This window comes from Bacillus rossius, chromosome 1 (genome assembly GCF_032445375.1).
Source record: "Bacillus rossius redtenbacheri isolate Brsri chromosome 1, Brsri_v3, whole genome shotgun sequence".
In the NCBI taxonomy this organism is placed as follows: domain Eukaryota; kingdom Metazoa; phylum Arthropoda; class Insecta; order Phasmatodea; family Bacillidae; genus Bacillus; species Bacillus rossius.
In genome coordinates, this window is record NC_086330.1 from 240,298,467 (window position 1) to 240,326,245 (window position 27,779).

A 27,779-nucleotide genomic window follows, 5' to 3' on the forward strand; every position below is an offset into this window, starting at 1 on the left:
GATAAATTGAAACCAAAAGTGGTAGTTGCTTACAATGATACCATGGGAGGAGTAGATCGTGTATATCAATATCTGTCAGACTATACCGTTCCGAGGAAAAGAGGCAAGAAATACTATAGGAAAATTTTTTTACACCTTCTAGATCTTTCACTGTGGAATTCATTTGTATTGTACAGGAAGTCTGGAGAAAGTAAGTCAGCGCTGCAGTATCGGATGGAACTAGTGAAACTAACCATGGAGAAATGTCACCATCCTGAATTCGCAGCCAAACATGGTCGTTCTGGGAAAACACCTCCACCAATGTGGCTAACAGGGTGCCATTTTCCTGAAACATTGCCTCCAACAGAGAAAAAGTCTAATCCAACACGACAATGTGGAATGTGCAGTAGAGTGCGTGATGGAAAGGGCAAAAGAATTTGAAGGGAAACAAGATATTTCTGCCCAGACTGTAATGTGTCTCTGTGCATTACTCCTTGTTTTAGAGTATACCACACTACATCAACTATGTATATAGAATGCTCTAGCACGTAGCATTTACCTAAAACAACAACAGCATGTGGGTAAGAATTTACATTTTGCTTGAGACAGTTTTGCATGTAGGTAATTTTTATTGGATTTGTTTTTATTGTTTTTTATCATGTTCATTATAAAGTTTATCCAATACTAGCAAAAAAATTTTAAAATTTAACATTTATTTGTGGTTTTCTGTAGCAAGGGTATGCATAAAATATACTGTGTATTTTATAAAACTCTATTCATGTACTTTATTTTCGCATTATAGATAGTATTATGCATTTGGGACATTTTAATGGTTTTTTTCCAGACTGTGTGTGACAAATAATGTGTACTTATGTAAACTTTGTTTCATGTATATTATTAATTGTATTGTTCTTATTTAATATTTTGGCCATTTTACTGGCATATGTAATTTTGGAATACATATAAATTTTTTTTACTCTTCATTAGTGTATATTGTGTAAACCTTTTGCATCAACATTTTGTAAGGATTTTTTTCTACAAATAATTTGTTATTACTTAATGTAGTGATGGCCCGATATTCCATATCCGATATCAGAGATCGGTAATATCGGCACATTTTTCAATATCGGACATCGGTAAATACTTGCGATATTTTGATAACCGATGTTTGCTCTCGCCAATAATACTTCTCACATAACCTTAACCGTAATTCCAAGCTTATTTTCCGCGGGCGTAATTTATCTATCTTCACGTCACCATATTACCTAGTAATTCCAAGCATATTTTCCACAGAAACAATTTCAAGCCTATTTCTTCTTTCTGATACTGCAATGCATCCCGACGGTACAATTCTTCCATGTGTACACAAATCCCAGTCATTAGTGCATATTTATTCGTTTCAGATATTCGCAAAATGTTTTCGCTTGATGAATTTTCGAAGTTCACTATGTGTACATAAATTGAAAACATAAACGAAAATAATTACGATATTTTATTTAATAAGTGGTGTAGCCGTAAGTAAACATGAAGAAGAATAAAGTTGCTGCTTGATATAACAGACATTTTCTTTCCGTGTCGTTTCACGGTCGCCAACTGCTGTTCTACACAAAAACATTACGTAAGTTTTTACAAAAGCTAAAATATGAAACGTGTTTACGTAGGGCAAGTTGCAGCAAAGGTATTATGTTTGCTATATTGAGTGCATTGAAAACAACATAAATAAAGATGTGTGGTTTTATAAACTCTGCAGTAAGTTTCAAAGTTGTATTGAAATTACTTTTCACGTATTTTTAACGTGTTTTCGCACCAATAAATGGAGTGATACACTTGAACAATGGTCACAAAATTTACTACTTGAAGACCTTCCTTTCTAGCGTGTCGTTTACCGTGATGAAATTTTACAAAGGGTACAAAAGTTTGATGTTTTTCGGCGGTAGCCTACAACTCACGTAGTTTAGGTTCCCTACCACGTTCGTGCAACTTCTGATTTCTCTCAAAAATTGAAATTAAAAAATATCAAAGTGTTAGGTTAGGTTAGGTCAGTCACAACATGCTTGAACTTATGATTTAGCGGCTGAAGTGGCGTTAATAAACTTCGGAAATCTTCGGAAATTCTTGCAGGGAACCGAAACTACGTGAATTGTGGGCTTCCCGTTTTTCGGACGGTATTTTTCGTAGATTACAGTTGAGACACTGGACTCAGTACATGCAGTGGCTTGTAATTCATACATTATAAGCAAATACACTAGCGACTAATACCGGACAGCTACAATATTTCTCAACATTTCTCCACAAAAATATGAAATTTGTTTCCTTGTAGTAACAATATGTTTTTTTCATACTGTAGGTAATACCTACACCAGAATATTGCTTTATCTGGCCTTGAAAAACAATTTAAATTTTTAATACCTTGAATTTAGAGAGCTTATTTGTAGGCCATTATGATAAATTCATTATTAGCTTTCATTTAATGTGAATTTACTATATTTTACATTTAATAAAAATAATATACATTCACATATGTATGTTTTATTAATATTTAACATTTTTCATTATTGTCTCTAACAATACTCCAGAACCACAATTTTATAGAATCAGTGTTCATACTTGCCAACTTTTACGATTTTTTCGTAAAATTTACGAAAAACATACGTCTTTACGATTTTACGAATCTTATAAATTTTTTACGAATTTTTCCAGTTTTTGTTGACACTTCTGATATCGATTGTTGCGACCTATTTTGTTCCAAGTCGATCGATAAATCGAACGCTTGATCGTTTACGAATCGTTTTTGGTTGGTTACGCCGCCATGTTGTGTCTTTGATATCGTGTTGTCTATTGTTGATCGTCTGTTCGTAAGCGTTTCGGGTGGTTTTTATTTGGCATGGATTGATTGCGTAGCATCTGCAATGGGCGGTGGCGTAAAAAAACATTATTGGCAGTGTTTTCGTAAAGATTATTCGGAAGAATTCTCGTTCATTTTGAAGTCGGACAAAGGTCAGAAATATGCATTCTGCAGTGTGTGTAGGTGCGATATTAGTATTTCTCATGGCGGAAGAAGTGACATATTACTTCATGTTAAATCTAATAAGCATGCAGGCAACGTTCAAAATTCCGAAAACAGCCAAAAAATCAGCACGTTCTTCACAAACAGTTCAAGCGAAGATAGCGTCACACGTGCCGAGTGTTTGTTTACGTATTTTTTGATTGAACACAACGTTCCATTAAGTGCAGCAGCCCACGCGGGCCCTTTATTCCGGAAAATGTTTCCGAAATCAGAAGAAGCACAAAAGTATGCGTGTGGCCGGACCAAAACAACTGCAATTGTTGAAGAAATGGCGAAAGATTCAAGGGACGACATCGTTAAACATCTGCAAACAGGTCCGTTCTCTTTGTCAACTGATGGTACAAACGATACAGACTCCAAATTGTACCCGATTGTTGTGACGTATTTTGATAAACATATTGAAAACATTGTGTCTTCTGTACTTTCACTGCCAGATTTGCAGGGCGATTCTACCGGACTAAATATTGGAAATTTAATCATAAACGAACTTGAACGTTTCAATATTCCTTTAAAAAACATGATTGCTTTTTCGGCAGACAATGCGGCAGTTATGATGGGTAAGAAAAATGGTGTAGTTGCGGTTTTAAAAAATCGACAAGAAAACCTTTTTGTGATGGGTTGCCTTTATCACCACATTAATTTAGCTGCCGAGAAGGGTACTGACAATTTGCCACTGAATGTTGAAGAGGCTTTGACCGACATTTTTTATTACCTTGAAAAGAGTGGTAAGCGGAAAGATTGCCTTAAAAAATTCCAAAACTTGCATGGTTGTGAAACCAGAAAAATTTTAAAACATGTCTGTACGAGATGGTTATCCCTGGGAAAAAGTTTGACAAGATTAGTAGAGCAGTGGGACCCTTTGTTAAGTTTTTTCAAAGACCAAGTAAAATGTGTGAAACCATCATGTTCTGTGGGGATAAGTTCATTCACAATACCAAAACAGCCAGCTTCAGATCATTCAGTTCAGCCATTAGTTTCAAAGTCATCTAAATCCTCACAACAGGGCTTTTCCCTAAAAAGGAAACACTCAGAAAGTGAAGATAAGATAATTACCAAAAAAACTGGTACTTCACATAATGAAGGTAAAAGTACATTTCCTTCAGTTAGATCAGAAAATCAAAAGTCTCTCGTAAACATTACCAGTGGCAGTTTAAGTCATGAAGAAAAACTGTTCATGTTTTTATCATCATCTGTGAACAAAGCATTTTGCTTGTTTTTACTTAATGTAATTCCCACATTTGATAAATTTAACACCATTTTGCAGTCTTCACATCCACAGATTCATATTTTGGGAGAATTAATTTGTGATTTGTATAAAGATTTATTACTTCGATTTGTCAAACCAGTTGCATTTAAAAATTCATCTTTGTTTGATATAAAGTATCATCATGCTGATAATCAGAGGCAAGACAGTGAGTTAATAGTTGGTACAGCAACATCAGAGTTTGTTAATACATTGAATGACAAAGATAAGAAACTATTTTTCTCGTCTGTCAGAAGTTATTTTGCAGCTTCTTGTGATTACATTTTAAACAAATTTCCCATTAAGATGAACTTATTAGCAAAGCAAGAGTAGCATCGGTGGAGAATGTAGAAAATACCAGTTTTTGTGATGTCAAGTTTTTCGTAGACTTATTTCCATTTTTGCTACCAGTAGATGAGAACGAAACCAGAGAATCAGCCTTGGATTCTCTTCAAAGCCAGTTTACCAGTCTGCAACTTGAAAACATAGATTTGTTAGTCCCTAAAGATGACACTGTAGTGAAAAAATGGGTTAGTATATCACATGCAAAAAATGTTTGTGGGCAGCCTAAGTACGACAGACTTTGCAATGTAATGTTTGGTGTGTTGACAATACCACACAGCAACGCGGAGTGTGAACGTGTGTTCAGTCTGGTGAAAAAGAATAGGTCCCAGTTTACGTCTTTGTTATCAACCAGAGTACTGGAAAATATTTCTGTAATAAAAAGCAAACATTCAGACAAGTGTTTTGAACACATGTTCAGTGAACAATTTTTAAAGAAGGCTAAGAAAGCAACAGCACTGTACTTAAAAAAGTAACAGATGTAGTTAAGACTTTTTTTTCCCAACCTTCATAACATTATCTTTATTAGTTCTCTGTATGTGTTTTATCAGTATGTTTGGGACTTGGTAGTGACATTTTTGTCGGTCTGCTTCATTGTGTTCAGACCTTTAGTAATGACTATTTATTCCTTCGGAAGTTCATCAAAGTCTTCGGTTTTTTGTTACACATAACTAGGACTTAGTAATAAGTAATAATCAGGGAGTCATTTTGTGAACTAGATTGTGCTGAAGTTTATTTTATAACTGACTGGTGACAATAGTACTCTGCTGCATTTCATGTAATTAATATAAGTTTTTTTACAGTTTTAGTCATAAGAATATTTTTTATGTGTGCTATAAAAATTTTACTATAATTTGAATGTGTTTTAATATCTGAGGGTCTACATTAGTACATATATTGGTGATGTTTAACAAATAGTTGAAAAAAAGGATATAACTTAATCCTTATTGTAATTAAGCCTATGGTACTGCAAAAATTGTAATCAGGTACACTTTTAATGCCAATTTTTGGATGAAATGTGTGAACATCAGTGTTTAGGCCTAAAGTGTTTGTCAGTTTGTTTAAGTGGGTTTTAGTAAATGTCTTATGGGTTTATTTTAGAAATAGGGTGTTTTTAATATTTAAAACAAATATATATGCATTTGTAGGATCATTTATTTTTTAAATGAAAAAATGCCGCGTGGAGTTTACGCTAAAATTTAATATTTTCGAGAGTTTTACTAATTCTTATTTGGAAAAGTTGGCAAGTATGAGTGTTAGAAATGAGATAGGCCTATTATCAGAATATCGGAATATCGGGTATCGGTTATCGGATCGGTAAATTTGGAAATATCGGAATCGGTATCGGTATCGGGTTTTTGGATATCGGGCAATCACTAACTTAATGCAAACGTAATTAATTACTCGAAATAAAATCGATTCACAAAATATGACAAAATATTGCTTGATTTGCATTTCCGCTGCAAGAATAACATATTTACGCCGACATAATGACTGGCCGAGTTAACTCAGGATAAAACTGTGGTAAAATTATTGTCCTTCATATTTCATAAACAAACAAATTTAAAAAAAAAGGACCAACTGTTGTTCGTTACATTTCTAAAGTACTTTTCTATTTAGTAATAAAAAAAAGTGATTTTTTTGGAACAGCTTTTGAAAATGTTATTGTAATGTTAAGTTGTTACAGAGAGGTGGTTCAGGAAAAATTTCATTTCAAAGTATTTTTTGTCAATAATACTTATTTTATAAGATAAAAATTACTAAAATAATGAGCAATAAACAATACTTGTAAAATAAAATGGAATCATAACATTTTTCCTGCACATTTTGTTTGAAAAATCTGCACGAAAATAACACATAAAAACTTGCAGCCTTTTAAACATAAGATTGACAGGCTAAGGTAGTAAAGTCAAATAATACAAACAGAGTACAGTAGAACTCTGTTATGTTTTTCCAGGGAGCATAAGGAAAAAATCTTATAAGCTGAAAATATCAATTTAGAACTTGTAATTGTTTGAACTATTTACCAACTATCAAGCTATGTAAACTTACTGAATGTTAAAACCACTTATGGGTACATCCGATGATCAAATTTTCTTAACCAAGCCAACAATTTTTCAACTTCATTGTACTTTCAACTTCTATCTTATTTGTCTTTAAAGACACACTGTAACATTTCTGTAAAATTCTCTTGCAATTCATGACGAAGACATTTAGAGTGGGAATGCCTATTTCCAATTCCTTCGCCACTTGTAAATGTGTAATTTTGGGATTCCTACCTACAAATGAAAAAAAATTAAACTCTTTATCAGCAATACAAAATACATTTTGTTTTGTCATCATGGAATAGTAAGAAACTAAAATTTTGTAGGACTATGTAAGTACATCTGAAAACACACTAGAATGGCAAGGAATGGAATGATTTGTTTCCCCCAAGAAAAGGGTACCAACTATGAACCTTGTGTACCTTTGATATATCGAATACACAGCATTAGTCAGTTAGTGTAACACTATTTTTCTGGCACACTTAAATTTTGTTTTTGCATACAATCTTATTGGAACAATCTACATCCATGCTATAAAAGTAATTGTATATAATTAGGTTTAGGTTTTTAAAACTTTTTTTTAAATTTTATTTATTGAATGTTAGAAAGCAAACATTATAAGTAGAAAATGCTCCTTCATGAAACTTTATATGCAGGAAATAATATATTGTCCCTATGGGGAAATTGTCGGGACTTCAATAAATATGATGTTGTAAGCAGGAACATCATAACAGGGTTCTATTGTAACTACAAACCTTCTGGATTTTCTTGCGTTCACGCTCCTCTTGTAACAACTTTCCACCTCTGTTACCAAACAGACGGTTTTTATCGTGAGTGCAGTTTTCAATATAAAGCATTCTGTCCCACAGATTTTGTCGTTCTTGCACAAGTTGAAATATATCACTGTAAACAAAAGCATGATCAAATGTTAAAAAAATGAAAAATATATATAATAAATGCCTCACAATAATAATTATTGCATGAACAGGCAGAAATTGGATTTTGAAATTCATACACCTTTTACAGGTTTTCAAGGAATTTTCTTGATGGTGGAACTACACAAATTGAAGATGTATTATAAAGTTATATATTAACGATGCAGGCCGTATACTTATATTCCAACAAAAGACAAAAATAAACAATTTTATTATTGATTCAGAGCTGTCGAAACTTAAAGATAAATATTATATTTTAATAGAATAGATCCAAACTACATACCAACATACCGAATCACAAATTATTTAATATACATTGTCACGTGGCAGGTTTAATTTCTTAAATGTCCTTATTAGCTTATTTCTGAAACATAGGTTACTTATTAAAATATTAGAAAATATTTTAATGGTTTCCAAAAGCATTTTAAATTTTTTAAGATTCATAGTTTAATTTGGAAATTACTAAGCTACTATATCTCACCCGAGCATTCGCAATCAACAGAGATGCGCACGGTCCTCACCTAGCCTGAATTGGTCCGTCCAACATTTCAACTGTATGGTGAGCTGTCAACATTAATGTGTCAGCTTTGAATCAGTCTGATTTCCTGGGGTTTGACTTACCCCCCAATAATGCTCTATCTTTAGAAACAAATCAGTTCAATCATTCGAAAATGTTTAAATCACCGCCCAAGAAAACCGCTACTAGTCCATCATTTGTGAAAAACCATATAGATTCTTTGTGCCAAACTTGACAACCTTAAAAATGAAAACTTTATTCTCAAAACCTTTGGATTAGCGATCTGAAACTGTTGAAATTAAGCAAAAACTTCATGACACTAAACAAAATTCATCTGGTGGCTGGAAAGGCAAGAATTTTGTACGTGAAAGTGTGAAAACTCCTGCCGTCACGAGCAACAGCAGCCCTGACCCACTTCCGTCTAAGCGTGCTGTCAACAGCAGTGTCAACGCCCAGAACGCCGACCACGATCCAGATGGTTTCAACATCATACAATACAGACAAAAGTTTAGGTCAAATACAAACTCTGATGAGAAACATGTTCAGAAGCACAAAAAAACACCAATGCAAACGGGAATCAGGAACATTCCCTCACTGAAAACTGTAGGGAAACCCACATTGAAAAGAACTGTGGCTTTATTTGTCACTCGTCTGGATCCTTCAGTATGAAATTGTCAAATATATCACCAATGAGCTAAATTTAAACCATGTTAAAGTAGCTAAGTTATGGACTAAGCATAAATTGTATGCTTCCTTTTCACGTTTCTGATCATGAAGATTTAATTTCATTAGGATAAACAATATTGCGTTTTGGCCAAGTGGATGACTGCTAAGCTCCTTTTACAGCAAGCTACACCCTGAACAAATTGCAGGAAATGATTTCATTCATCCTATCACAAACAACTTTGTTTTGGTCTTTTCCAATGCTTTTCCAGTAACGAGCTGGCTAAAGCTAGTAGTGCTTGCCCTCCAACCGACTTCCTTTGCAACTGCTTCAATGACTACAGTGGTGTTCGGAAGAGCAACGTACTAGTTCTCCAATGCATCGCATCTCCAGCAAATGTTCTATTGAATATAAAATTGTTAGAGGTTTGCGAACCAAGTTGAAAGAATTCTACGAAAATCTTGTAAATTCTCAATATAACATCTGCCTCACTGAAACATTGTTCAACTATTATAGTGTTAATTCTACCTATTTTGAATCTCTAGAAAGAAAAATGTCACCTGCCTAGATGAAATTGTGTTATTAGGCAATTTCAATGTTCCTGGTGTTGACTGGTCTAACAGTAACACCTCTCATATCTTGCATGCACAATAAAACACAAGGCTAAGTATCTGACAAACAATACTTCTAGTTTTGGCTTAAATCAATATAACAACACCCAATATTACAAACATCTTTGCGATCTATGCTTTAAAAATTTATCTCAATATATAATATTTTCTGCAGTTGATGTGGTTGTCAAAGAAGATTTATACCATCCACCATTGAATATCAATTTTTCAAGAGACTATGTCCACGGCTATAATAAATTACCCTTTGTATTCCGTAATTACAAAAATGATGACTTTCTTGGTTTATACGATTCATTAAATAATCACCATTGGTCAGATTTATATAAAAGTCAGATGTTAATCTCGTTGAATAACTAAATACCTGTATTTTGAATGTTAATAAATGTAAATGAATATTTACACATATTCATACCTCGTCTACCAAAAAAGCCTCGTTCTCATATGATCTAAAACAAGTGTTGGAATAAAAAACATTTCCACAAACTTTACAGAAAAAATATAATGCTTTAAAATGCTCATTTTTATTATTGCCGGAAACAAGAAAAAAACAGTAGAACCTCTAATATCCGACCATGATGGGACTGAGCCATGGTCAGAACGGTCAAAAAGTTGGATATCTGTAGGAGCAAAATACGCCTTTCCCAGCTATACAGTATGTACAGTAATACAGTAGAATCCCGCCGATGCGACCCTCCTCTGATGCGTCCATTCCGTTTATACAACCGTTTTTTGAGAAACCGTGAAAAATTTGAGCAGAAAAAGTCGAAAATTTTAGTAAAATCTGAAGCAGTGCAGGCACTGCTTAGCGTTCCTTCCCCTCCTTTCCCCTCCCCCCTCTCATTTCCCCTTCCTCTCCGACTTCCCCCTCCTCCCTTCCCCGCCGCGCTACCAGCGCACTCTGCCGTGTATTGTTCCCGGCCTATATAACCTCGGCACCCGGGCTATTTTCTCCAGTCTTCCGGTCGTTTGACACGAGGACTGTCACTTGGGGTTGGCGTCGCGTTGGTATGTATTCGGCTGTGAAACTTAACGTCTGTAATTTTCAGTAATTAGTATGATTTCTTGTTCTTGCTTGCGCGTTGTGGCCGCGCTTTCTCTTGGACCCTTCAGGTCAGTGCTTAACTGGATTCTTTGCCTTAAGTTTCTTTTGCTCACGCCGAGTACTACCGGTAGCTTATGTAACAGTGTTTTTCTGCGGCTGTATATGGGCATGCCATGATGGCTTTGGACACTTCTTGTCAAGCCGCGTCGTAACGGTAATTGTAAATGTAAACTCTTTCTTTCTTTCTCGTTGTTGCCTAGCGGGCCATATGATTGTGCTACCTTAAACGCATCGTCAGCTTGCCCCATTTATCGCACCATTGTTTTAACCTGTATTCCCGCGGGAATCGAATTGTTATATGCATATTATATGCATTGTATGCATTGTGATTAATAAATTGGATTGGTTGTTATTTCGTATTTTTTGACTTTCTTCTTGTAGCACAGCGAATTTCTGCCGTTGGTCGTACTGGAACGACCCTTTGTTGTTTATGTTGTTTTCAGTTGTAGGTGCGGCTACAACTTTTGCGCTACTCTGCTTCGGCAGTGGTTTTGCTGTGTTTTTGCTTGTTTTCTTTCATGACCATGAGTGGCTTGGGAGTCAGCTGGATCTACCGGCTTCAACGCGACGAGCTGATACGGTATCTCGAAGAGAACCAGCTGCCTGCCTCAGCGAGCGACACCGTGGCTGACATGCGCGCCTGGCACGTTCAATTCATACGCGAGGTCAGTGACGTCTCGTCTGGTGTTCCGACGGCGCAGCCCACACTGAAAGTAAGTCCGGCTCCCGATAATTCCTTTTCTCAAAAACTATTTTTCTCTGTTCTCAAATCCCTTCCTGTGTTGAGTGGTAGTGAGCCTAGGCCTATTCTAGATTTTTTTTTACAGGCTGAGCGCCTCGCTAAATTGAATTTAGTGTCAGCTTGCACCTTTATGAAAGCTCTGCTTAGTAAGTGTACTGGCGTTTATGTGTCTAGGCTAACAGAGGCAATCGTACAGAAGGTCGATATTCATACTTTTAAGACGTCGGTACTTCATGCTGTGTGTCCGCCGCGCGTCATGGACGCGTGTAAGCGCGATTTGAATTTCAGGTTTCAGTGTCCTAATGAGTCAGTGACTCATTACATTGATGAGGTTGTTTCCTATGCCGATGTTTTGGAAATTGACATCACTGAGCCTGAGTTAGTACAGCTTATTTTAGGCAACTTTGCACCCCATGTGCTCACCCACTGTGGCATATAAGCTCCGCCTACCACTTTCGATGCTTTGCGTGCCTGGGGTAGTGAGGTAGAGGCGCGTTTATTAGCGGTGTCTAAATATGAGGCTGAGTTCTCGCCTCCCGCTAGGTCTACGTCCGTGTCACGTGTTCGTGACAGGGGATTTTACAGCCTACAGGTTACGTCAGATTTCCGTGGTAGTGACGCACACGATGCTGACACTCGTGTTTTACGCACACATGAAAATAATAGTCATCAACATTCCTCCTTTGTGACTCGCCTTCATGACAGTTCACGTGCGTGGTGTTCGCCTTTACGTAGAGTTGACAGCGGGTCGCATGCACGCTTCCCCGCCAGCGGCGCGGATTGTGTAATCCCTCCCCCTGGCTGACTGTCTGCCCCGCCCCTAGACACTTCCCAGCCGCGCCGGCGTTTGACTGGCGGCGGGGTTGCCACTTCTACGCAGCCAACACAGGGTGTTCCAACATTCAGTCGCGCTCGCTGCGCAAATTGTTGCATGTTTGGACACGTAACTCAGGACTGTGATCAGGCACGCGTTGATGTTAACGCACATAAATGTTTTTCCTGTAGGGGATTGGGTCATTACCGGAGTAATTGTCCGGGAAACTGTCATTTACAGGACGGAAGAGAGGTCGTTTCTGTCGCTTCTATAGGAAAGCCTTTAGCTCTGTTTCTCTGAATTTCTTTCCCATGTGTATTCACGAGCATTTATTTTCGGCTCTCATTGATACCGGTGCTACATGCTCGGCTATTAGTGAGACGTTTCTCCAGACCTTAATCAAAACATTTCCTAAATTTTCTTTTCGTGGATTTTCTGAAAACCAGATTAATATTTGCGTGGCGAATGGCGAGCGCCTTCGCGCAAATACGTTCGTGGTTATTCACTTTAAGATTAAACATTTTTCCTGGAATTGGAAGTTTCTTGTTGTTCCTGGTCTTTCACCTAATTTTATTTTGGGCTTAGATTTTTTGAGCAAGACTCGCAGTGTTCTGGATGTGGGCCAGCGTGAGCTCCGTTTTAATTTCGCCCCTTCTGTGAAAGTTCCCTTATGTTCGCAGCCTAGTAAGTCTGTTATCTTTGAGTGCCGCGATGCTGATAGCATTGCGCAAGGGCAGGCTATTGCTGACTTAGTTAACGCCTTTTCCGATGTTATCACCTCTAAATTAGGACGTTGTGACATTTTGCCCTATAAATACTATTTAAAGGATGAAGTTCCTGTTCACGCTAAATATCTTAAAGTCTCTCCCCCTAAACTTCAGGCCATGCGAGACATCGTGGATAAGCTCTTGGCCGCTGGTGTAATTTCACCTTCTACATCTGATTTTTGCACTCCTACTTTTTTAGTGCGTAAAAAAGACGGCGCGAGCTGGCGCATGGTGCACAATTACATTCCTCTGAACCATAAAATTGCTAACGACGATGTTTATCCACTTCCTACTCTTCAGTCTACCCTTCAGCATTTAGGTAAGGCTAGATATTTTTCGGTTATTGATTTGAATCAAAGTTTTCACCAGTGCCTGCTAGATCCTAGTTGCCGCAAGTATACAGCATTTTCAACTCCTTTTGGCCATTTTGAATTTAATAGTGTGCCTATGGGTGTTAGTTTTGGCAGTCAGGCTATGAGCCGGATCCTTGATCATGTTCTATCTGATCTTAAGTATGATTATGTGTTTAATTATGTCGATGACATCATTGTTTACAGTAACACCTTTGAGGATCACATTACTCACCTGACTGAAGTCCTTTCTCGTTTACGAGGGGCCAATCTCACTGTTAACCCGAAGAAGGTTACATTAGGAAAAACATCTGTTAAATTTTTAGGTTATGTTATTTCACAAGGTACCCTCCTGATGGATCCTGACAAGATCACCCCTATCGTCTAGTTTCCTAAGCCTGTCAATTTAAAGGGAGTTCAGCGTTTCTTAGGTATGTTAGGTTATTTTTCCAGATTTATTTATAATTTTGCTTCTTTATCTGCTCCTTTAAATATTTTGCATAAGGATACAGTTTTTGAGGGGGGCCCGCCCTGAACAAGAGAAATCTTTTCAGGCGCTGAAGTCTTGTATGGCTTCACCCTCAGTGCTCATTCTACCAGATTTTAGTAAGCGGTTTGCCGTTCAGGTTGATGCTTCGCACAATGCGCTTGGAGCCGTCCTAGGACACCTGGAGGAAGGCCTATGCTAGTCGCTCGCTATCAGAGTCTGAGCAGCGATTAGGTGTCTATGAGAAGGAGGCCCTGGCTTGCCTGTTCGGCCTAGAAAAATTTGAAAGCTATCTGGATGCCCGGGAGTTTGATTTATATACCGACAACCGAGCCCTTAGTTGGCTGTTCAATCATCCTCATCAGCTGGGTAAGCTGGGTCGCTGGATTTTGAGGTTATCACGGTTTCAGTTTGTCATCCATCACATTCCAGGTAAAGATAATGTTATAGCTGACTCTCTCTCTCGCATGATTTGCACCGATGAATTCGAGCCTTTGGACGCTCTTCTGACGTTACTAAATTTATTACTGCCTTTAGATTTTTTCCTGAATCCTATTTTAATATTAAGGAATGTCAGACTCAGGACCCCCTCTGCCAGCAGGTACTTAGAGATCTTCATGATAAGAAGGCTGTTCCCTATGTTGAGGAGAGTGGCATGTTGTATTTTACAGGAAATTCTGGCAGAGCCCGAAAGGCTGTTGTTCCAGCTGTCTTGAGGCCTATGGTGTTAACCTATTTTCATGCATCTCTCCTAGATGGTCATCTAGGAATAGATAAAACTTTTCGCAGAATTTCAGCGCACCTGTTTTGGCCCGAGCTTCATGCTGATGTTCGGAGCTTTGTTCGATCCTGTCTCGACTGCCAGATTTCTAAGCCGCCGCATAATTCTAAGGTGGGTTTGTATGCTGCTGATCCTCCTGTTGCGCCCTGGCATGTCTTACATATAGATATTTTTGGTCCTCTGACACATTCTAAGAAGGGTAATTGTATGTTTGCTTGTTGTTCTGAATATTTTCACAAAATTTGTTATTTTATTACCTCTTCGAAACATGAAAGCTGCTACTATTGTTAAGGTACTTAAGGAACAGGTTTTCAAGTTGTTTGGTCCTCCATGTATGGTTGTTTCTGACAATGCCCCGTATTTTCAGTCTACTATCTATAAGAATTTTTTTTTGAATGGGCTGTTAAACCTATTTATAGTTCAGCTTATTTTCCGCAGGGCAACACGGTAGAACGACAAAATAAGGTTCTTAAAAGCATCCTGATTTCCTTCTACCGGTCTGATCAGACTATTTGGGATTCAGATTTGGAGTACATTAATGTCGGACTTAATTCGGCTCTTCATTCTGCTACTGGTTTTCCACCTTCAATTCCGTTCCTAGGCCGTGAGCTTACCATCCCCTACTGAACCAGTGGGGCTTGCTGTGCCTGGACACCAGCATGGACGCCCAGGCATTGGAACGTGTACTCGACACGGTTTCCTGTAACATTCATAAGGCCCTATGAGGCAGTTTCTGACAAGTACAACAAGGCTAGAGCTCCTCATGGTTATAAGATTGGGGATTTAGTTCTTTGTAGAGCATTTAAATTGCCTAAGTTGGCTGATCAATTGAATGTAAAGTTACTTCCTCCTTATTGTTTCGACAAGTTTTTGGGTGCCAATACCCTTTTGTTAAGGTGCTGTAAGCGCAAATTTAAATTTCGAAAGGCTCACGTAACCCAGGTAAAACCTTTGTTAAGTAATTTTTTTTATGGGTTTGTTGTAAGTTGTTGGCAGTATTATATCCAGTTACAGTATTATATATATATATATTATATCTTTGTTGTTGTACCTATTATTTATTATTGTTCTCTTGAGATGAAAATTATTATGAGATTATTATGAGATTAGCCTATTGGCCTGTTACGTGTTCGTGTTCCTAGGAACTTGTGTTTGAAAATTGAAATTTGTATCTGCATATGTTTTGTATTTGTCGGATTTGTGCGTGGTGTTGCGGCTCTTTTTCTTCTTTTTTTTAGTTCGGAGCGTTATCCTTTTTCCCTGTTACCCTTGCTTGCTGTGCTCAACTTCCGCCAGCGATCTTCAGCTTCACCTCACTGAGAGACGTCTCCGTGGGATCTACCGTACGTCGCCTCCTCCCTACTGGTGTTACCTGCCTGAGAGCCCATCGTCCTACCATGAACTTGCCTGGCGGCTTCCTCGTCGTGTGGAGGCTCGATGCTGTCTCGCCGCTTCTGGGTCTTGGAGAGCGACCGTGTTGATTCCGGCTGAGTGCTTCCCGCACCGCCGTGAGTCCATGGCTGCCCCTGGCCCTTGCTGGACGGGCTCTGGACATCGTAGCTGACCCCTTCGTCAGCCTGCTAAGGCACTGTGACTTTGTGCTCCCTGCTGGAGTCCCCTCCCATGCCTGGGTGGTTGCGACTCGCAGGACCGCCCTGCTTCGAGCCCTTGATCTGGGCTAAACATCAACTGCATATTTGAACTTCTTACTCCATACTCCGTATCAGCCGCTGCCTGCTGCCTACCGCTGTTCCGAAGACCTGCGTAGCGTGTGCCTATGTCCGAAGCCATCTCGTTGATCGCCGCGGCGATCCTGAAGTTTAAACGTCATTAACTTTCTTCATCGTGTGGATCCACATGCTCTCCGGACAGACATTTTAGGGAGGGGGGTTGAAGCAGTGCGGGCACTGCTTAGCGTTCCTTCCCCTCCTTTCCCCTCCCCTCTTAACTTTCCCCTTCCTCTCCGACATCCCCCTCCTAACCCCCTCTTCCTACCTTCCCCGCTGCGCCACCAGCGCACTCTGACGTGTATTGTTCCCGGCCTATAAAACCTCGGCACCCGGGCTATTTTCCGCAGTCTTCCGGTCGTTTGACACGAGGACTGTCACTTGGGATTGGCGTCGCGTTGGTATGTACTCAGCTGTGAAACTTAACGTCTGTAATTTTCAGTAATTAGTATGATTTCTTGATCTTGCTTGCGCGTCTTAGCCGCGCTTTCTCTTTTTTATTTTTGCCCTGTTTAGTAATGTTTGTAATTTCCCTTGGACCCTTCAGGTCAGTGCTAAACTGGATTCTTTGCCTTAGTTTTTTGCTCACGCCAAGTACTACCGGTAGCTTATGTAACAGTGTTTTTCTGCGGCTGTATATGGGCATGCCATGATGGCTTTGGACACTTCCTGTCAAGCCGCGTCATAACGGTAATTGAAAATGTAAACTCTTTCTTTCTTTCTCGTTGTTGCCTAGCGGCCCATATGAATGTGCTACCTTAAACGCGTCGTCAGCTTGCCTCATTTATCGCACCATTGTTTTAACCTGTATTCCCACGGGAATCGAATTGTTATATGCATATTATATGCATTGTATGCATTGTGATTAATAAATTGGATTGGTTGTTATTTCGTATTTTTTGACTTTCTTCTTGTAGCACAGCGAATTTTGCCGTTGGTCGTACTGGAACAACCCTTTGTTGTTTATGTTGTTTTCAGTCGTAGGTGCGGCTACAAATAGGCTGAAAAACCAGTCTGTTACACTTTGTTGGACGCTATGTGTTCACGTTTATCTTGGCGAGCGCTGTACTGTAAGTAGGCAGGCATACAAAGGACGGCTAAAAATAGATACCACCCCTCTAGGCTGTCCACGCTAGCCAATACCGGTAAACTGTGGGCATCACCTGAAAGCATCTACGCGCGCGTCTATTGCCGTCCCGGAACCGTGCTTTGTCTTGCGACTGGTTAGCGTGATCTTGCTCACGTGTGGATACGCTACTCTCGCCTGTTGATTCGGATTTCTCTTGGTTTTTATTAGTGTTTGTTGACGACTTATTAGACTATGTTTCTTGGACGCCGATTTGGTTACACTACTGGTTTAGTTTTGTGAATAATTGTTGATGACACACACATTTGTTTTTGGATTTTGATTTGGTAACATTGTTGGCTTGATTCTATGAACTTAAAATGTGCATGAGAGATAAGATAAAGAAGGTGAAGAGGGTGAGAGCTGCCCGCCAATATATTTGTGGGAGGGGGAGACCGAGATAAAAGAGAGTGAGCCCTGCAGCAAGCGGAAGTGGTCAAGGTCGACATTTACCGTCACACTCTCGCTAGCTAACGATGCTGCTGGTCGCCAGCCTCCCTCACACACACACACACACACACACATGCGCGCGCGCACGCACGTGTACGCACGGCGCATGCTCACTGCTCAGTCACAAAGTAGTGTTCAAGGCCGACAGAGATTGTTCGGGCCTGAAAAGTTTGGACAATTATCCACCCAACCCCACCCGAAGTCAAATTTTGTTGCCCGACCATGCCTAACTGACACGCAGGTCTAGTGCCTAAACAACTTACTGCCTGCCCAAGTCGGCATTTAACTTTGCTACGTTCCATCGTCAGACAGTGAATAAAATACAAGTCGCCAGACAGTGGCGACTGGTGAGTAGATGCGTGCGCAGCCAGCAGCTTAGCTCTCCTTCCCCTTACTTATAGAGTTCTACAAATATTCGAAATTTTCGAATTTGAGTTCGAATTTTTTGATATTTGATTCGTCAATTCGAATCAAATTCATTTTACAAGAAATTGACTTGCAAAAACTGGCCCGGATACACTAATATGAGACATCCTCCTTCTCCCCCCCCCCCCCCCCCCCCCAAATGTTTAAAAGAAATGTAAATGGACGATTACATCTTCCACTTACAAAAAATTATACAGCGAAACCCGTTATTTACGTTACCGTTTTTTACCGTTTCCCGTTAATTGAACCATTTTATATCTGTCCCGTTTTAACCTCATTTGATGTAATGCAATAAATTTCCGTTGTTTACAACGCGCCTATTGCTTTACGCAGTTTACGCCTTTCGTTCTGATAAAACTACCTACTAACTTAATTAATCCTATTACAAAGTTATCTAATATGTAAATCGTGTTTTATAAACGTTTTTAAAAGTTAAAAACTTCATCTTAAACGTCTCAGGAGTCGCTTTATAACGCTTATAAAAACGTAAGCAGCGCCAGTTTGGTTGTGTTGATTCCTGTATTCCTGTATAGAGCGTGCGCACGTAGTCGAAGATTTATATTGATAGCTCGCAGATTGCATGCACACGCGCGCGCTCTGTCAGGAACCGAGTTAACCCACACGATCATTATGCGTACACAGTAGAACCTCGTTAATCCGTGATGCGGCTAATTCGGGAATCGGATAATCCGGGACGATTTAAAAGTGCAGAAAAAAGAACGAAGTAAAAATTGTCAGGGCTTAAAATTAACATCACGCGGGCCGGCGGCCGGCAAGCACTGCAAGCCATCGCGTAGGCCGCCAAACTCTGCAACGCTGTTTGTACTGACTCTTTGTGTCGCCCCCCTTTCAGCTGTCACATTTGTCACTCTTTAAACTTGAGGGGAATGTCTTGACTTCTGCTTCCCGTCTCCCGTTTGTTTGAATGTTGTTTCACGTGCTGCTGAGTTACTTTCCGCCCGCCAACGCACGGCAGGCGCTTGGTGAGTGACGTGTCTGGCTGGCATTCGGCTGGTCAAAAGGGTGGCAGCGGGGAGGGGGGGGGGGGGGGGACCCAAAATTTGTGTGTTCAAGGTCAGCACAATCTTTATCTTATCTTTCTCTTTTCGGCTGTTGTAAATGACCGTGAACTAATGGCTAGGCAGTGCCGTAATTTATTAAGCCGAGACACTAATTCGTAGACGGCCCTTACTGTGAACGGATTATCGTGTTTTTTTTTTTTTTTTTTTTTTTTTACGGGATTTCAATTATCTGGGTATTGCCAGGTCCCAATCAACATGAATAAAGGGGACTTTACTATTTTTTATCCATCTGCTGCCAAGGTGCAGTAAGCCTCGGGAGATGTTACGTCACATGACCTTGGCCTTAACCCAGCTGCACGCCGGTGTCTGAGAAGCTTGACAAGACCTTCCAGGCTTTTAATAGCTAGTCCGTGAAATTCGGTAATCCGTGATTATCTCGGTCCCGACCATCAAGAATTAACGAGGTTCTACTGTAGTTACAAATCACATTCTTGTTACCAGTTTCTTTTTTTTTTTTACATTGAATTAAATGGTTTTATTGCATCACTCATTAATTTAAATTATTTGGCGTGCTTTAGCAAACTCTACTTTTTAAATAAACATACTTTCCATGAATAGGTTTTGTTTTTATGGATTACTTTACTTTTTTTTTCTCATAATAAAAGCACCCACGGTCTCACCACTAATTTTCAAAATTGATTTTAGAATAAAATGTGCGATGCTTAAGCGATAAAAACGGTAAATTTGTTATTTTTCTTTTGAACAACTTCCTTATGCTGTGATATTTGTATTAATATTTTTATCCTTGAAAGTCAAACATGCTAAATATGGTAAGCTGTGATACTTTTTATGGTCTTCCCTTTATTTACACTTTCCTGCTTTTTAAACTTTTTTACTTTGACCCCATGAAAAGTGGAAATAAGTTTTACTGTAAATAATGTGCGTAGCCATGTTACACTTTATAAAATAACCAACTAAAACTGTCAAATGTTCAAACACACTAATGATTGCCAGTCTGTAAATTTACAAAATACAGTAATTAGTGTGATTTTATGTTAGTGCTACAGACATATAATTTTTAATTTTTGAGAATCTGGTTGTGCTTCTTCAATATAGTCTCACTTTAATTTTAGTTACTTGATTTAAACTGTGAATTATGTGACAAGTTTTTCAAAGGTGGTATGTTAAAATTTTTTAATGATCTATGTTATTTTAATAAATATTCTCAAATTTGACTCGAAAAAAAATTCGAAACTCGTGAATTTTTTTTAAATTAGATTCGAACGGAAAAATCACAATGCACAGATGTCTACTTACTTACCCGTCCACATCCCTCCCCTCCTATACTTACCCTACTTCTCGCATTCCTGCATGTCAGCCGGACGAACCAGAGCGATAAGCACCGCCAGACCACCCGTCACGTACATATTGCTATTGTGTCACGGAACGCAACCTTTCAAACGCCACACTAATACAGCCCGCAAGAGACATGGTAAACCTTTAATATAAAGTTATCATTTCAACACTAAAACGTCAGATTTTTCTTTACAAAGATGCTGAAAATGGACACGTTGCACTGTGTTGAAATTTTTTTTTCTCGGCAAAGGGAGCTCTAATATTGCTTTCTAGGGTATCGTTTCTTCTGGGAGACATCATGCTATTTAAATACTGTAATACGAATTTAAAAAAAGTTGTCTATTTTACACCATAGACTATTTGATTATGAAATCTATGCAAACAAAAGTGATTTTTTTATGTATTTGGATATATTTGGGGGGGGGGGGGGAAGGGGGGTACAAATTGGCCTGAATTCTCTATTGCGACCATTCCGTTGATAAGTCCGTTTTTCTGGAAACCGTGAGGGGTCGCATCAGAGGGATTCTACTGTACAACTTTATTTGTAAAAATGTTGCTGTATACATTTCAAACATTTACTGTTGTTAAATTATAAATGAGAAGATGTATACTATGGAAGCATACCTTACTTAAAGAATACTGTAATGGATTTTTGTTTCACTTCTGTCAATCTTGATTTTGTGGAAGTGTCCCTCTACTTGTTTGCCCACAATAAATCCATTGGCGTTGCTTCTGGATGTTGCTTGATGAATTTCAGCATAACTTCAAAGGCGTCCTTAGCAGCAGAATGACTCACTACGTTGTCACTGGCTGTTTCGTCTTCATCCGAGTCTATTTCTTCCTCGGCTTTGTTCTCCACAACAGCAAATGATTTGGTCGTCGAGATCTTCATTGGTAACTTCCGAAACATCAGCCTCAACAACTTGTATATTTTGTAATGTTTCTGTTGTGTCTGTCTCAACGTCTGTTTCTGTCAAGGTCGGCTAATGATCAGTTTCAGGGTCTTCTTGTTTCAATGATGGCCAATTTTTTTTTCCAAGTCTTCGGATGGTGGTTTGATTAATTTTGTCCCAAGCTGCAGCAACGGTGCAGATAGCGTCTTTGATATTTAAACTTTTCATTGCCTCCAAAAGGTTACATCCTTGTTCTGTTTTGTCCATCAGAGAGCTGACATATTTTCTTCTGTACCTTCTCTTTTTAACTACTCAACGATGCCTTGATCCATGGGTTGTATTACAGGTGTCATATGGGGCAGTAAAAATATAGCCTTGATGTTTCCTTTCTTTAGTTCACATCCAGAGGGGCGACTGGGAGCGTTATCTAAGAGCAAAACAGAATGATCAGCTAAGTTTTTAGACTTTATATTTTATTTATTTCATTTTTTTTTTTACTGCAGGGACAAATTCATCGAAAAACCACTCCTTAAACAATGCAGCATCCATCCAAGCAGATGATTAATTCCGATAGTAAACTTGAAGTGTTGCCATGTTTAGATTTTTAAATGGTCTTGGCTTCTTGGACTTTCCTATGATGAACAATGGTATTTTTTGGCATCCATTGGCATTGCTACAAGTTGCAATTGTGAGTCTGTACTTAGCAAGCTTTGTTCCTAACATAGGCTCATTTTGAGCAGCAAGAGTAGATTTTGGAAGCATTTTGTTATTTAGGCCTGTTTCGTCTACATTGTAGACTTCTTCAGGTACAAGATTCTGTTCTGTAACCAACTGCTCATATTTTTGTACAAATTCTTCAGCAGCATAATCATCCGCTGAGAGTTTTCCCCCCGCAATTATAACATGTGTATGCCATGATGCAGCTTGCATTTATGAAGCCACCCTTCGCTAGCGCAAAACTTTTCTAGATCACCTCCCAACTTTTCATATAATTTTATGGCTTTTTTCTTTACGATGGGGCCTGACAAAGGCGTTCCCTTGCGCATTTCCTGACATAATCAAACCCATAATGCTTCATCCATAAGTTCAAGTTTTGGTTTTTTCAACATTTTTCTACTTTTTAAAGCATGATCTGTCTCAACTATCATTGAGTATACTTCCAAATCTTTAAGGTTCTTTTTCCAATCTTTTACCGTAGTCACCCCTACACCCAACTCAGAAGCTAGCTTAATAACAGACTCATACTTGGTTCAATCTTTGTAACACGTCAAGTTTTTGCAGAGAACAGAAACACGTTTACATTTTTGAGTTGCCATTGTCACACACATAACCCCACAATAAAGCTATGCGTAGTCATGAATAAACACAAACAGTATTGACGTTACGAGCACATTCTACACTAACAATCACAGCTGAACTGACAGTTTGCGACATGAAAACATGTAGATGCGTCACTTTTCCAAGTCTGAACAGGCTCGCCAATCACGGAGACTAGGTCGGATACCCGGAGAAGTCGGTTGTGGGAAGGTCGGATATGAGGGGTTCTACTGTAATACTAAATATAATCCAAAACTTTTTTGGCACTCTATTAAAATTATGAAAAATTGCAATAATAAAGACATTTCATTAAAAATTAACAATACATTTCAAATGATCTTGTATTACTATCCAAGGGTTTTTATTGCTTAGTATTTGCCAGTGTTTATGCGAAATCAAGTAACTATCCCCATGTACCTTTTACCAACAAAAACAATATCAATACCTTCCATTTCTGAAAGCGTTCTTCTCTGGGGTATCAAAGCTCTCAAATCTTCTAGGTCTATGGTCCAGATGGCATTAAGTTTATTCTAAAAGGCTGCTCTAACATACTAGTACCTCTTTTAAGACATTTATTTAAATCCAGTTTAAATTCTAAAGTTTTTTTAAAATCAATGGAAAATTGCCAAAAAATCCTCATCCACAAAAATGGCTCTAAATTAAATCCATCCCATACCCTTACTAAGTGGTTTCTCTAAGTTTTTGAAAAAAAAATATTTTTAAACTTAAAAAATAAAATAAAGTGTCTAATTATCAAAATGGATTCAGAGCCGGAATAACTACTTCTAACAACTTAATATCTTTCCTTAATCCTATCTATAATACAGTTGTTAATTGGCCGGCTATTTTTATCCTGCTAAAGCTTTTGACTCAGTTAATCATACAATTCTTCTTGACAAGTTAGCAAACATGGGTTTTAGTGAGAATTTAGTGAGAATTATTGTACAAACGTAATTTTGTTACAAATTACACTTAATAATAATAATAAAAAAAATTCACAAGGAAACCCCTTATTAAAATTTAAAAAAAAAAATTAATAAATACAATAATTCCCTTAACTTTCTACAGGGTAGCTACACAAAATCTCAAATGAAATTCCCTGACATTTCCAGGTTTTCCCTGACCAGATAATTTTCCCTGACTCTTATTTCCACTGTTACGCTAAATCATTTTTAAAAAACTAATTAACATCCTTTTTGAAAACTGCAAGTATTAAACAGAGAATAAACAAAAATTAAACTTAATTTAAATTAATAACATGTATATCTAGTTGTTTACTATCCATATACTAAACTCAGAGAGAGTAAAAACATTATATGGTTACGAAAAAAAAAAAAAAAACTAAATGAATCGTAGCAAACAGTTAAGTTAAAAAAATTAGACACAGTAATCACAAAGGAGAACCACTTTTCTGCTAATATTATAATAAAAATTCCAAAATGCTTCTTTTCTTACTTCTTGACATGTTTTCCAATTCATATCTAAGAGGGCATTGTGATTTAAGTAGTTTACCAGTAATAAACCATTATAAAGAGTGCTTATGTTAGGTACATTAAAAACACCTAATAGTGTGGATGGTTGTTTAGGTTAGGTTGCCTACATTAGATTTACTTTTAAATAGTGTTAATTGTTGGTGATCTTCATTAAATACACTACTAAATAGTCATGATGTTTGGTTAGTTTAAGTTGGCTAAATTATATTGGTGATTCCTAACCAACTGTTCAAACAATATTTCAGAATTTTTAATATAGCTAAGTTACCGTATTTACTCGCGTAAAGGTACCCCTTTTTTTCCAAATTTTCAACTCCAAAAAAGGGGAGGGGGCCTATACGCTAATTTGGAGGAAAAAAATAGATTTTTTTTTTTCAGATATGAAAAACTAACATTTAATAAAAGCAAAATGAAATACCTCCACAACTTATTTAAACGCCAATTAAATTTTTATTAAATGAAACAGCTGGCGGAACAACGGGCAATTCGTGCGTCTTTGTTCTAATGAGGGTGGTTGGGGGAGGCAGCGACGCGACAGGAGGGACAGTCCTACTGAGAACGGACAAACTATAATACCAGTCTCTGTATCACTGCCGCTTACAAAATCACCTCCCGCCGCTCACAATACGTGGCTTGCTGTTTGATGCATGCCAAGCTGCCCTGCCCTTAGTTAAACCCAGAAAAACAGGTTTTTAAATTTTTTCTCAAAAATATTACAAAAAAAGGAGGGGGGGACCTATACGCGGGCGGGACCTTTACGCGAGCAAATACGGTAACTTAACTAATCACTTTCACAATATCACAGCATTTGTAACAATTAACCTAACCTCAACACTTGAATCACAAACTCCTCATAAGGAACGATTGTAATACACTCAAATAAGCCTCGCACCCCGATATTTAGACCATAACCAAAAGTATATGAATAGAATAAACCTCACACAAAACTTAAACATAGGCTTTAGTATCATATTACAACTTTCTATTAATTTTTTATTCCTAACTTGCATCATCATTTTAATTACAATATGTCTTAAAGGTTTTCTGCAAAAATAATATAACACTCTTGGAACCATTGTAGACATCTACCAGTAATTTTTTTCACACTATATTCTTGCCGCAAGAATACTATTAAAATTTTCAATACTTCCATTAAATTGTAAATACACGTGACTACAATATTAGGCAGAATTGTACACTAGAGTCCCGTTATAGCGAGGTGTCACGGTTCCGGGTTTGATCCTCACTATAACCGAATTGTACAGATTTTGGCCCCCAAAAATTAAAAATTAACCGAAAATAGCATAAAAATTGTGTTTTAACCTGTATAATTGGAAAATAACAGGTTATCTTAACGAAATCTTAATTTCTGTGAGCAGATGTGTGAATTCTCTTTAAAACAATACCCCACAAGTACGGATGCGATCACCGATTGCGTCAAAATAACCAGAATACCCTACCACGCCACTTAAGTATCATAGCATCTCAGCCTGCGGCCGACGCAGCATTGTCCTGCTATCTATTGTCGACGCGGGCTGTCTGCTGGTGGCCATGTTGGTTTGGGATGTTGCAAACAGGCAGCGCTAGTGTAGCGCGACAATTTAATTCCTTACATAAAAGCAGGAGTGCGGCAACGCACGTACGCCTCAAACGAAATAGTCGCTGGAAAACTATACTTTTTCATTTAAAGAAACCTGTAAACTTTTTTTGAAAATAAATTTGGGATTAAACTCAAACCATCACCACCCCCTTCCCGGACAGATACCCCAACAACTGACTGAAACAAAAGTTACAAGAAAACTGTACTAGCGATTCGGAAATAAAATACGGTAGTGCCTACTATTTGTCAGATAATAAAATAAATAACGTGACGTGTTTGTAAATGTGTCACGACTGAAATAATCCCAAACAAGATTATAAATATTTGTGTATTATTAACGCGATCAATTAGCAACAAGTATAAAGAGGGTTCTGACGTTTTTGGCCTAACATAGTTATGTTATTATTCGTTAATGAAAATGTCCCAACAAATTAATTAAGAGCATTTATATTTAAAAAAAGGCACATTGTTATGTTTAATAGCGGGAAAAAATAGATTTTGTCTATTTTCTAAATAATAAGAAATGCGTACAAGTATATGTATATTAAAGGCTTGGTTTATTTGAGTCGAGCATACCTTGGCCTTAAAGCCAAGCGGAAGTTTGATAAAAGAAAGAAAGGACGGGATTCTATTTTTAAAGCCACGCACTTAGGTGGCGACTGCAAGGCTAAAAAATGTGACAGGTGTCAACGGCAAGATGTCTAGTGGGGAGCGAGAGAGGTGGAGATAAAGCAGACAAATAACCAAAGCGCGCTTCACGCGATCATGCCGTAAATTCCTCAAAAAGACCTCGTTATAGCTGCGTTCTCGCTATTACCGTGCTCGCTATAACGGGATTCTCCTGTATTTTAAACCACGCTAATATGGTTCCTAAAAAATATATGATTTTTACAGTTTTCCACTACAAATTTATCATTATTTTAACTGAGTTTGCCATCAATTTTTTTGACTCTTTAGATTTGCAAAAAAAAATTTAACTGAATTCTTGAATTCGATTCAAATAAAAAAAAGTATTCGCAGAAAACTAGTTATTTTTCTTTATATGATACTTATTATTTATATTTTTAAAAACTTTATAAGCAACAACAATGTTTTAGGACAGCTCTAAAAAGCCAGTACAAGTAATTTGAAGTAATTAACTCATTAATGGTACGTGTGGTGCATTATTTTGTTGTTACTTTCCCTGTTATTTTTGTTCACATGGATTGTTAGTTTTTTATTTCCAAAGTTTGTGTTTGTGTATGTGAAAAATAAATTTTTAACTACTACTTAACCATTGACATTGTCAGGTGTAGATACTTTTAATATCCTATTTTCTTTTATAAGTATCATTTGCTCTTGTGAATACGTGAATTGTGTTTCAATTACTGATTACTCTGACTCCCGACATTATGATTAATTCCCAAAGGAATCAAACTGGCCGTGTGGTCGGTTCTCGTCTTGTTCTTTTGCAGTTTCATTCTTCTCACTCATGTTCACCTTCTAAGGAATTGACTCTCAAATAACCAAATGAATCACATTATTTTGTTCGCACAAAGATTCATTTGTCTTGAACTAATCATTCACGAACGACACATCACTACTCTCCAGATTCCCCAGCTGCTGCTGACATGCGAAATGGCAGAATACAAAAATTGGCTGAAACTCTGGCATCATCAGAAACACATATACAATAAACGAAGTGAATAGCTATTGAGGAAAGAGCAAAATATTGTTTTATGTTTTGCCACTTTATTAATTTGTTGCATTACTAATTTATTGCATTGTATTTAATGCTACACAAGTGCGTTGCCATTCTGCCTGCACAGAAAAAAAGTCATAAATTATTTTTGTGTTCATAACTTATAGAAATAAGGCATCCTTAATCCGCACCTGGAAAATCAGGAGTCTACTGCATTACTT

General features: G+C 37.9%; 1 protein-coding gene across 3 annotated transcripts in view; it reads right to left on the reverse strand.

Annotated features, from left to right (window-relative positions):
• LOC134527406 (protein regulator of cytokinesis 1-like) overlaps positions 1–27,779 on the reverse strand; it is a 165,303-nt gene that overhangs the window by 64,897 nt on the left and 72,627 nt on the right. For all 3 annotated transcript variants that reach the window (XM_063360069.1, XM_063360071.1, XM_063360072.1), the window contains exon 9: positions 7,432–7,579. In XM_063360069.1, the coding sequence (XP_063216139.1) occupies positions 7,432–7,579 (148 nt within the window). The remainder of the gene's footprint in view (positions 1–7,431; positions 7,580–27,779) is intronic.